This window comes from Rana temporaria, chromosome 5 (assembly GCF_905171775.1).
Source record: "Rana temporaria chromosome 5, aRanTem1.1, whole genome shotgun sequence".
Taxonomy (NCBI): domain Eukaryota; kingdom Metazoa; phylum Chordata; class Amphibia; order Anura; family Ranidae; genus Rana; species Rana temporaria.
The window spans coordinates 240,029,930-240,042,469 of record NC_053493.1 but is presented as its reverse complement, the minus strand read 5'-3'; the positions used below and the strand labels follow the sequence as shown (position 1 = coordinate 240,042,469).

Sequence of the window (12,540 nt, the reverse complement as noted above, 5' to 3'; positions counted from 1 at the left end):
GTGGATGCAGAGACCATTCCCCCGGCCATAGAGTCTGGCGGCTTAAGAAGTCCGCCTGAAAGTTGTCCACTCCTGGAATGAATATTGCCGATATGCAGGGCACATGCGCCTCTGCCCATAGGAGAATCAAGCTCACCTCTCTCTGAGCGGCTTGACTCCTGGTTCCCCCTTGGTGATTTATGTATGCCACGGCCGTGGCATTGTCTGATTGAATTCTCACCGGGAACCCCTGCAATTTTGACGTCCAAGCCCTGAGGGCTAGTCGAGCAGCTCTGAGCTCCAAGATGTTGATGGGCAACTGCTTCTCTGGCTTTGCCCAAGTACCTTGGCGAGTGCAACCATCCAAAATTGCTCCCCAGCCCGTCAGGCTGGCGTCTGTGGTCACTATCTTCCAAGCCACTGGGCTGAAAGACTTCCCCTTCAGTAGATTCTGAGGGTCTAACCACCAACACAGACTTTGTCGGACTCTTGATAAGAGCGGCAACGGGATATCCAAGGCCTGTGGCCTTCTGCTCCATGCTGACAGGATGGCTGCCTGTAGGATTCGAGTGTGGCTCTGGGCGTATGGTACCGCCTCGAACGTGGCCACCATCTTGCCTAGTAACCTCATACATAGGCGAATAGTCGGTTCTTTCTTGCTTAGAACCAGTAGGATTAATTCCTTGATGGCTTTTACCTTCCTCAGAGGTAGGAACACTCCTTGTTGTTCTGTGTCTAATCTCATGCCGAGATATTCCAACTGCCTTGTGGGCTGGAAAGCTGACTTTTCTCGATTTAGGACCCAGCCGAACCTCTCGAGGTATTGGACCGTGAGGGCCACTGCTCGCTCCAAGCCGGGAGACGAGTGGTCTATGACTAGGAGGTCGTCCAGGTATGCTAGGATCGTGACCCCTTGGATCCTTAGCTTGGCTAGGATCGGAGCTAGGACCTTCGTGAACACCCGGGGGGCCGTAGCCAACCCGAAGGGAAGCGCCACGAATTGGAAGTGACGCGAAGCCACCATGAAGCGTAGATATCTTTGATGTGGCTGATAAATTGGAACATGAAGGTAGGCATCCTTTATGTCTATGGACGCCATGAAGTCGTCCTTCTGGAGTGTGGCAGCTGCTGACCGCACGGATTCCATCCGAAATGAGCGGATCTTTAGATATGCATTTACCATCTTTAGGTCCAAAATTGGCCTGACATCTCCATTGGGGATGATGAATAGGTTGGAGTAGAAACCCAGCCCCTGTTCCAGGACTGGCCGGAATCCGAGGCGGATCGTTTGGAATCCTCGACTCCTGGAAATGAGGAGGAGGAAACCTTAGGAAATCTAATTTGTAGCCTGTGGCCACGGAAGACCGTACCCACTCGTCGGGAATGCTGGCTTCCCAAATCTCTGAAAAGAGTCGCAGCCTTCCCCCCACCTTCGTGGGTGGGGGCGCCCCTTCATAAGGTTGGCTTGGGGGCTGGTTTTGCTGGTTTGCGAAACCACTGCCTTTTGCCTCTAACAGCCTGTCCTTGTGATTTGCTGTTGAAGCCGAAGTTTGCTTTTGCAGGAGGCCGTCGATACTGCTTGGCATTAGAGGGCCCCTGCCCAGGGGAATACTGTCGTTTAAACGCAGGCCCCTGAACCTTCTTCTTAGTTGGCAAGAGAGTACTCTTGCCGTTTGAAATGGTCTGAATGTATTTATCTAGGTCTTCTCCGAAGAGTCGTCCTCCATGGAAGGGGAACCCTACCAGGAGCTTCTTGCATGGGGGCTCAGCCTCCCAGCTTTTTAACCATAAGAGTCTTCTCATATGGATAAGGGATAACGATAAACGTGACGCTTGCTGGATAGAATCCTTGATTGCGTCTACCGTAAAACATATGGCCTTAGGGACATCCGAAAATTCTTCTGCCTGCTGGGCAGGAATAAGTTTAAGCATCTGCTTAAATTGATCCGATAATGCTTGAGCGACCCCAATCGCAGCCACAGCTGGCTGTACTACTGCCCCTGCAGTAGTGAAGGAGTTCTTAAGTAGTGCTTCCAAGCGCTTATCAACTGGATCCTTGAACACCTGTATGTTTTCTACAGGGCATGTTAACGATTTGTTAACACATGAGATGGCTGCGTCCACTGCAGGAGTAGCCCATCTTTTGGAAAATTTTTCTTCCATAGGATATAGGACAGAGAACTTCTTAGGTGGTAAGAAGATCTTATCTGGCTTGTTCCAATCTTGGAACAAAACTCCCTCTAATAGAGGATGGATCGGAAACACAGCATTGCTTTGAGGCGCCCTCAGTGAGCCCAAAGCTGAAACCGTCGATACCTGGAGATCTGGTACTGGCAAGTTGAATGCCCTATGGACCAAGTCCGACAATCCTTGAATCCACCAGCTCTCCCTCAGGGAGACTGCCCCAGACTCCTCTGTATCCGGATCTTCGATCCCTGAACCTACTTGGTCCTTGTCCAAGAGGTCGTCCAATTCCCCTGAGGAAAGGACCTCCTCTTCTGAGGGTCCGCGCTCGGGCGACGGAGATCTATTCCGCTTACTGCCCCGCATAGCTGCGGCTATCATTTTACCCATGCTTTTCTGCATCTCTTTTAAAGAGGTGAGTAATACCTCCTCCGTGACCATCTTAGGGTTGGACTGACCCGCGTCAGCTCCAGCCCCAGATCCCGATGGCCCCAAGGCTCCCTGTGGGGAAAGCAGCGGCATAGCATTGTCCGAGACCTCAGACTCTCTGGGGGAATCCCCACCTCTTGTACCCTTGTTTTTTGATGCCATGGTACAATACCGAGGTACACCTGCTACTTATTGGTACCTGGGACTTATAAATAGTTAAATGCCCAAACACCTGTTTGGGGGATAAAAAATGCTTCCTCTCCCCTAGATGACACTTTTTTTTTTTTTTTTTTTTTCAAAAAAAAAATCTTTTTTTTTTTTTTTTTTCAAATCTAGGAAAGAAAAAACATTCTGTCCCCCTGAGTAGTATTGCAAGAAAAACTATGAGATGGAAAAGAAACAGCCTATTTCTAGGCTTGAAAACAGTCTTTCTGAAGACTGCAATATTCTTTCTGGCCACTGTGTGTCCTCGGCGCCCCGTGCTTGCCGTTCTGGTCTTTCCTCCTCAGTTCCAAAGTATTGAATGAGCTATATGGAACAAACAAGGAAGGGCCGCCCCTTCCTTAAGCCACTGACCCGCCCTTCCCCCCCAGCAATCTCAAACAGGAAATGCCCCTCCCGACAGGGGGGGGGTGGGGTTGGGAGGAAGGGACCTCTCTGCTCCAGAGGTCGGCGTTTTGCCTGCTTTGCAGGCCGTGAGGAGGAAGACTGAATGGAGCATCGCCTGGAGGCTTGCAGGTAAGCACAGCTCTCTGACACACACATATACTTTTATATCACACAGGCCCCACTCAATGCTTTTCCAACACTACAAGGGAGGTCACATCTTATGGGGAATAATACATATAGAGCCATCCTATCTTTATGATATGTGACTAGTTTGCCAGATGCAGTGCATAACTTTAGGCATGTCCCCTGTGACCCCCCAGAAAAAACCTGCTAAGAACCAAGTTCCGCAAGTTTTCCCCTCACTTACCTGCTCCATGCCGCAGGACTTTGCCAAGCAAGAGGCCCAATCTTCCCCCATCTCGGTGGGGATGTCTAGACCTTCAGGCCCTGGGTTCCTATGAAGGATCCACTGTCCTGGGCCCATATAGCACTCTGGCAACAGAAACATTAGGCACCCAAAGGTTTCTAAGTTCTGGGCCCAGGGTCCAGCTCTCTAAAAAGAAAAGCATTATGGGCTATACCCCAAGGGTTTGGGGTCCGGTTACTGACCACTTTAGCGCTGAGGCTTTTTTGGACAGAACCGGTTAGCTCACCTAATCCCAAGGATGTGGAGGCAAGCTAAACCATGACTAACACCTAAGACACTGGCGGAAAAACTGAGGTACTCCTCCTATGGGAGGGGGTTATATAGGGAGGGGCATTTCCTGTTTGAGATTGCCAGTGTCTACACCTGAAGGTACTCCATATAACCCATATAGTAATGAATGCCGCTCTGTGTCCCGTGATGTACGATAAAGAAAACAAAAAAAACCTGACAGACTGGTTGTACTGAAATCATCAATAGAGGGACTTCAGTACAACCAGCCTACTCATAGATAGATCAAAATGCATCTAGTCCATGCTGAAACGGCCAAATTTCAATCAATCTATGGCCAGCTTTACACTCACTTTGACACAGAATGAAGGTAAAATCAGGAGTCTGTCACAAACATTTTAATTTGAGTCTAGACAGTGAATGACGCTATTCCTAAGGAAAATAAATGGTCATTGCCAAAAATGATTTACCGTACTCGGTTTAGCACATGTACAGTATAGTTCAAAAGTAAACTGTAAACATTGAGCCTCAATCTGCACTCGTGGTGAGGTGCAATTACAAGCTCAGCCAACAGTTTCTCTGCTTCTAGAAAGAGAAATTCAAAAGGATCAAACACTAAAGTAAAAGATGTCCATGCAAACATAGATTCTGCTATGCAACCCTCAAGTCCTGTACACACGATCGGATATCTGATGGAATCTAATTCGATGGATTTTTTCGTCGGATATCCGATGAAGCGGACTTTCATCAGTCTTGCCTACACACCATCGGTCAAAAATCCGACCGTGCCAACGCGGTGAAGTAAAACACTACGAACGTGCTGAGAAAAAGTTCAATGCTTCCGAGCATGCGTCAACTTGATTCTGTGCATGCGTGGATTTTTGACCGATGGACTTCCACACAGACGATCGTTTTTTTCTATCGTTTTTTTATCCATAGGAAAATTTTAAAACACGTTCTATTTTTTTTCACCGAGGGAAAACAAACCGATGGGGCCCACACACGATTGGTTTGTCCGATGAAAACGGTCCATCGGTCTGTTTTCGCCAGACAAACCGATCGTGTGTTACAGGGCTTAAGAGTTTGCTTTAAAGTCTGAACAGTGTAAAGAGAAAAACATTGATCCAAAGCCGATTGTAAACAATCACCTTGTAAAACAACTCATTCAGTTTAAAACAAAAATGAAAACGCAAAACATTTCTTGCATAGATATAAAAAATAAAAAAAATAATAATAATTATAAACACCATTTTTATACAGGATCACATTCCCTATGTTCTCAGTTGCATAAGAGCAGGGGAAGGAGAAGCAACCGTACACTGACCTTCCCAGTGAAAGGCTGTGAGGTGGATTGTGTCAGGACATGTTTGATCATTTGAGGAGAGTACACTGAGTTACCAGCATAGCTAGAGAACTGACCATGATGTGTTCTCCTGTACATGGTACAGCAGGCACCTATCAGGAATATGAAGTGTTGGGGTAACAAATGCTTTAAATGAGATGCATTACACAGCTCAGGTGTAGACAGGTTTTGACTGGTCTAACTAAGTTACCTCTGAGGACTGGTGCCCCATACTGTCATCTACATTGGCCTAAATGTACCAAACAAGCTGTGTCAGATAATCCCAGTGTGTGTGTATATAAACCCTAACCCATAGCATTCTATAATTTCCTTTCTTTAGTTCTTTTAAATATATAGTTGAAGTGCTTTGTTTTATCTGTCACATAAGTGCAAAAAATACCTATTGAGCCTGCCAGAAATTCAGGGCTATCCTGTGTCTTTTGCCTTCTCTAGCATTTTCTCAAGCAGTATTATATTGCCCAGGTCTCTTTAGTGGAATACAGAATACCCCCCCCCCCTATTTTATAAAGATCGGTAGGTTTTCAGTACTCTTAAAACAGTTCCTGTCCTAGGGTGACAAAGCTGCTCCCCTATATGTACAGTAAGTCAGCCAGCAGTGACAACCTATTCATGAAATTTGAGCTGGACACATATCTGTAGTGTTTTCTCATCTCTCTTCAAAGCCCTAAGTCCCGTGTCTTCCACCTGCTCTGTTCTTCTGTGATCATCATGAAAACTTCTGACAAGTTCTCTTTCAACTGCAATAAAACCAGGCTGAATTTTGTGTCAGGGTGGGTGCTATAAATAGATTAGCAGAGAGCTGGTCAATTCACAGCACAGCACTGCAAGTCTCTACCTATGTGGAGAGAGGGTGTGTGCCTTTCCTCCAATCTGCTGTCTCACACTGTATAGCAAGAAACCACACCCATAGGCGAATCAGGAAGAGAAAATTCTCACAGGACATGCACTCTCTAAACAGTATATAAACCTGAAGACAGAAGATATACATGTACAACTTATGTAGGGAGATTTGTTTTATCTCTGTATATCATCTGAGGCTGTTCACTTCACTGGGTAGATGTGAGGGTTTATATCCACGCTAACTACACAGGGCTAACGTGCAAATTGTATCACTATCCAGGAGTTTCTCTTTAAATCTGTCTGAAATGCAGCCACCAGATCTAAAGATTGGTAATCTTTAATAAACTTACACTCCTGTTCTTGGGCTAGACATATTTTATGGATAACATGGGACATAGGTGCACAGAAAAGGCCTTTGAATACGTACGGTGCATTCACACACTGGATGTGTTGAGCTGTGTAGATCTGCTCAACAAAAATCGCATATAAAAACAAAGTATCAAATATAAGAAACCGTGGTTCAAATGATAAAACAGCGCTTCCTAATGTTTTAAAAAGCAGCCCTGTACAGAGCTTAGTAAGAAAAATAGGTGATGATGTGTTAGATGATCTAAAAGAGGTGTTAATGCACCCTACACCAATTAAAGATTCACCAAAAAATGTGTGGGTTACTCCCCCCTCTGGGGTGCAGGCTTACCACAAGCAGGAAAACGAGATGCGTGTTGCCGTTTTCCTTCTATGACACACCATCCACAACTTTTCAGAATATATGTAAGGGTTAATCTCGGCGAGGGTACATGGGTTCATCAGACCATAACATGTTTTCCCACATGATTTTGGGAGACTTCAGATGTGTTTTTGCAAAATTTAGCCGGGCTTGGATGTTTTTCTTTGTAGGAAAAGGATTCTGTCTTGCCATAGCCTATAGCCCAGACATATGAAGAATATGGGAGATTGTTGTCACAAGTACCACACAGCCAGTACCTGACAGATATTCTTGAAACTCCTTTAATGTTACTGTAGGTCTCTTGGCTGCTTCCCTGACCAGTTTTCTTCTCATCTTTTCATCAATTTTGGAGGGACGTCCAATTCTTGGTAATGTCACTGTTGTGCCGTATTTTCTCCAATTGATGATGACTGTCTTCACTGCATTCCATGGTATATCTAATGCCTTGGAAATTATTTTGTACCCTTCTCCTGGCTGATACTTTTTAACAATGAGATCCCTCTGATGCTTTGGAAGTTCTCTGCGGACCATAACTTTTGCTGTAGGATGCAACTAATAAAATGTCAGGAAAGACCTACGAGAACAGCTGAACTTTATTTGGGGTTAATCAGAGGCACTTTAAATGATGGCAGGTGTGTACTGACTCCTATTTAACATGAGTTTGAATGTGATCGTTTAATTCTGAACGCAGCTACATCCCCAGTTATAAAAGAGGGTATGCACACTTATGCAACCATATTATTTTAGTTTTTTATTTTCACTTCCCCCCTAAAAGATTTCAGTTTGATTTGCAGTTGAGTTGTACAGTTTATGTTTGTCTAATTTTTTTACATCACAGAAACCTGACATTTTAACAGGGGTGTGTAGACTTTTTATATCCACTGTATAATACTGACTATTAGAAACAATAGAGAACAGTCCATCACATACCTCACAGTTGAATGGTTGTCTATTAGGTACCAAGTGGCAGAAAACTTTTCACTGTTGAAGTCGCTAGTCTTTCCAGTAAATAATGCCTCAAGCTCCTGGTGTGGAATCTTGCCCCTGTAGAAACACAAGTACGAGCATTTATTTTAAAAATATGTATACATTTAAACAGAAACTCAACTGTCAAAAAAAAAAGGAGGGGGATTTCTAGAATTGCAATTTTACTTACAAAAAAATAATCAAAAAAAGAGAAGCTGTAAATAGATAGGACAACCTGAGATGCAGACAATAGCTTCCTCTGTCTGTTTAGCTTCCTGGCAGTCAGGCAGTAATAACATTGTGCAGTAGCCTGTCTTCATGCATGCCGTCTCCCAGTCCCTCATGCATACCAGTAGTCAGACTATAGAAAATATAATGACCATTTCAGGCACATGTGCCAAATCAGCCATTACCATCCATGGTAAGAGCTCTCTTGTGTATAAGATCAGGGTCCCAAGCTGCATCACAAAGTATACTTTACCTGGTCTACTGTAGATGCTGGTTGACATCATAGGCCAGTACATTTAAATGTAAGGAAAGGCTACACAATTACCCACCTCTTATATGTTGCTTCCCCTTTACTTTGATCCTCGCTGCACACATTTTCCAATAAATCACTTTCTAAAATTTCTATTTTTTGTGTTGAGTTTCTCCGTGTGATTACGTGACTGCAAATCTTTGGCTAGTCATTGTGCTTTGGAGGGCCAATAAGACTACATAAATCCAGAGCGATGTGGCATCATCCCACTGGCGTTCATAGCTCCAAGGAGCTGGGAAGGCATTGTTGGCCGGGAGAGAGCTCACACGATGTATTTGGGGAGAATCAGAGCAATACATAAAAGGTGAGTTATTGTGCAGCCGGCCCCTTCTACTTTAAGTTCTGGCTCACGCTGTTGTGATTTCTCATGCAACTTGCTGTGAACCGTCTTGGTGCCGTCAAATTCAGTTCCTGCACTACATTTCTGCGTCTTTCTTTGCGACATGAGTGCCTTAGACTGCAATGTTAAATCACAAAAGTTGCAACTTAGGCCAGGCTATGGGCATTCAAGTGTTTAAAATGGTTTTATAGGCTCAAGGTTTTTTACCTTTCTTTGCGCAGTAGCACCCCCCCCCCTAAAAAAAAAAACGTAACTGAGCCCCATCTCGGTCCAGCGATGTGCATGAGAGCCTCTGCTCTTCCGGGTTTCCCCCTCCTCATTGGCCGACACAGCAGTGGTAGCCACTGGCTTCCGCTACCGTCAATCACAGCCAACAAGCCAATGAAAAGAGAGTGGGGGCAGAGCTGAGCTCCGTGTGGGAATGGATACGCAGAGCAGTGGGAGCGAGCCTGCTCGAGTTTCTCCAATAGCAAGCTGCTTGTTATGGGGGCACTAGGCACAAGAGAGGAGCCTGGAGTGCCAGCAGGGGCATCTGAGAAGAAGAGGATCGGAGCTGCTCTGTGCAAAACCATTGCACAGAGCAGGCAAGTATAACATGTTTTTTATTAGAAAAACAAGCTTTTGATATCACTTTAAATAGTCTTAACAAGCGGTAAACAAACTTTATTGTAAGCCCTCACTAGCTTCTGTAGCTGCAGCCACTGTGGTTGTTCAACCTTTTCTCTCAGGCAGCTCAGCTCTCCCTGTTTTCTCCTCCCAGCAGTGGTTCAGCAAACTTCCAGCCTTTCAATACCTAACTGAGCAGGTGTCCCAGGGTATATGGTAAGCTGAGCTTCTGAAAAATTTGAATGTGCTCTAGTTGAATAAATTGCTCCAATTAATTGTGTCTGTAGCTCCTCCCACCCGGCCACGTCATTCATTTAATGAGTTCTGTGAATGAAATCCACTGACAGGCTTGCAGGCGACCTGCATTGTACCAGCAATCTGCTGGTCGCTGGTTCAATGTTTTACTGGCTCCCAAAACAAAAAAATGTCAAATGCAAATTTTCTTTTTTAACCTGCGAAAAATGTGCATTTATTATTTTTTGTTAAAGGGTGAACTTATCCTTTAAAATTTGTTTCAACAGAAGTACTAAAACACAAAAGCCACTTTTTATGGTTATGACTTTAGTGGATAGAAAAAAAATTACCGTATATACTCGAGTATAAGCCAAGTTTTTCAGCACATTTTTGGTGCTGAAAATGCCCCCCACTCGAGTCACCTTTTTGCGTTTGATCTCCCGGATTTTGGGGACCCAGTACCGGCCAGGTCCCCAAATTTCGCACACATATAGCCTCCCCCCTCTATAAGTGTTCAAAGTTGTTGTCCAAGGGACCTACGGCCGGGGAGCACCGATTTTTCAAAGTCGGGCACCCCTTCCATAGACTCCAATGTTAAACGGTAATTTCTCCGGTAATTTTGGGGACCTGGTACCGGCCAGCCATAGGTCCACTGGACACCAAGCTACATATAGCCCCACTTTTCCTCTACAAGTGTGCAAAGTTTGCTGTCTATGGCAGGGGAGCACCGATTTTTCAAAGCCGGCACCCCTTCTATATACTCCCATGTTAAATGTAAATCTAGTCATGGACACAGTGAGGCATGGGCACAGTGAGGCATGCACATGGACACCCTAGGCTTATACTCAAGACAATACTTTTTTCATTTTTTTGTGGTAAATTAGGTGCCTCAGCTTATATTCGGGTCGGCTTATACTCCAGTATATACGGTAGGTATAGAATTTTGCACAACATTAATTCGAGCAGGAAAAAAAAAAAAAAAAAGAAGATTCACATAGATACATCTGTATATTCACATCAAATTCTATTTTTCATACACGTGCGTAAAGGGTGCAACAAGTAGCACTGCCCTTCATAATGCTGCCTAAATAAATGAAACCTGATGGAAGCAATATACGCAGACAGAAGAGCTCCGGCCTCTCTGCTTCTTATCCTATCTTGGGAACTGCAGCAAGAGGAAAGTAATGTGGATTACAGTCTAGATGAGTCTGGCTGAGATCATACACAAGAGAGCAGGCCTCCCACATATACATGTTTTCATAGCTCACTGCTGACATGTTCCTTGCTGAGAACTTTTAACACACTACGAAGAATGGACTCACAGCAAGACGCAATTCTGGTGGGACTTACTCAACCAGCTCAAGTAATAAGTGAAGACAAAACAAAGATTACATTAACTCCTGAAAGTCAGCTGCAAATCTCATTAAAGAAGGTAATGACAGAAGTAATATGGTGCCATTTGATGAACTAGAAAAGCAGCCTTTATTACACCTACTTTGATGTCAAGTCTGCCCCTGTAACTTTCATTTACACAGTAAACGTTCCTGCTTGCTAAAGTGAATCTATAGCTTCACACACTTCTCCAAAACTTGACATGCAATGAAATCGCCAATAGAACGTCTTAAATGACACCCACCTCTCAAAATGACAGCCGATAACATAATTTAAAAGGGTAACTTTATTGTTTTGGAGAAAAAAAAAAATAGCAAATAAAAGAAATAAATAAATAATACAGCATATATTATTGCTACACAAGTGTAATTGAATGTTAATAAAAATGACTTGTCCTTTTCATTCTGCAGCGTTGTCTTTTTCTGTAAAATGCAATGCAATATGGCAACCTGGAGGTGTTCTGTACACAAACGTTGTACAGAATGTCACCACAAATGTCACTTCCTGCTTGTGTGATTGGCTTACTGATTTTCTCAGTCTGCACTAACATACAGAATCAAGTCAAAATTTGGGCATCCCCTGCAACAAAAGTTTCCTTTTTGGTGAGATACTTCCAAAAGGAAATCATGTATAAAAGGCATGGAGACTCTGACCCCTTCCTCATTAGAACCCTGCAAGGGTAACAGCTGATTGATAATTATAAAGTCACTCCCATTATAATTCACTTTCCACATGGACATAGACAAACAGCCATTTCTAAAAAAATATCACAAGGTGGCAATCCGCAACAGAGTTTGTTATAATCCTTGCTATGTACAGTACCTTGAAAAAGTACTGTATTCATCAGCATATAACACGCACCCTAACTTTAAGAGGGAAGTTTCAGGAAAAAAACTTTCACACCCCCCTGCGTATAACACGCAGGCACAGGTTACCCTCTATTTTCAGGGTAAAAAAGTGAGTGTTATACGCCAATAAATACAGTATTCATAATCCTTGAAATTTTCTAATATTTTTGTCATGTTACAACCAAGAGAGTAAATGTATTTCATTGGGATTTTATGTGATAGATCAACACAAAGTGGCACATAATTGTGAAGTGGAAGAAAAAGGATAAATGGTTTTCATATTTTTTTTTAACAAAAAAAAATAGTGAGCGTGCATTTGTATTCAGCCCTTTTTACCCTGGATTACCCCAACTAAATTGGAACCAATTGCTTTTAGAAGTCATCTACTTAGTAAATAGAGTCCACTCACACATAGTGTGTGTAATTTAATCTCAGTATTAAAAACAGCTGTTATGTGAAGCCCTCATAGTTTTGTTAGAGAACCTTAGTAAACAATAGCATCATGAAGGCCAAGGAACACAACAGACAGGTCAGGGATAAAGTTGTGGAGAAGTTTAAAGCAGGGCTAGGTTATGAAAAAATATCCCAAACTTTGAACATCTCACAGAGCACTGTTCAATCCATCATCTGAAAATGGAAAGAGTATGGAACAACTGCAAACCTACCAAGACATGGCCATCCACCTAAACTGACGGACCGGACAAGGAAGGCATCAGAGAAGCAGCCTATGGCCCATGGTAACTCTGGAGAAGCTGCAGAGATCCATAGCTCAGGTGGGAGAATCTATCCACAGGACAACTATTATTTGTGCACTCTACTCCATAAGAAGT

At 43.7% G+C, this 12,540-nt stretch overlaps 1 protein-coding gene across 1 annotated transcript in view; it reads right to left on the bottom strand.

The window, feature by feature from the left end:
• EXOC2 (exocyst complex component 2) overlaps positions 1-12,540 on the bottom strand; it is a 308,760-nt gene that overhangs the window by 226,982 nt on the left and 69,238 nt on the right. The window contains exon 4 of the mRNA XM_040353634.1: positions 7,717-7,830. Coding sequence (XP_040209568.1) covers positions 7,717-7,830 — 114 coding nt within the window. The remainder of the gene's footprint in view (positions 1-7,716; positions 7,831-12,540) is intronic.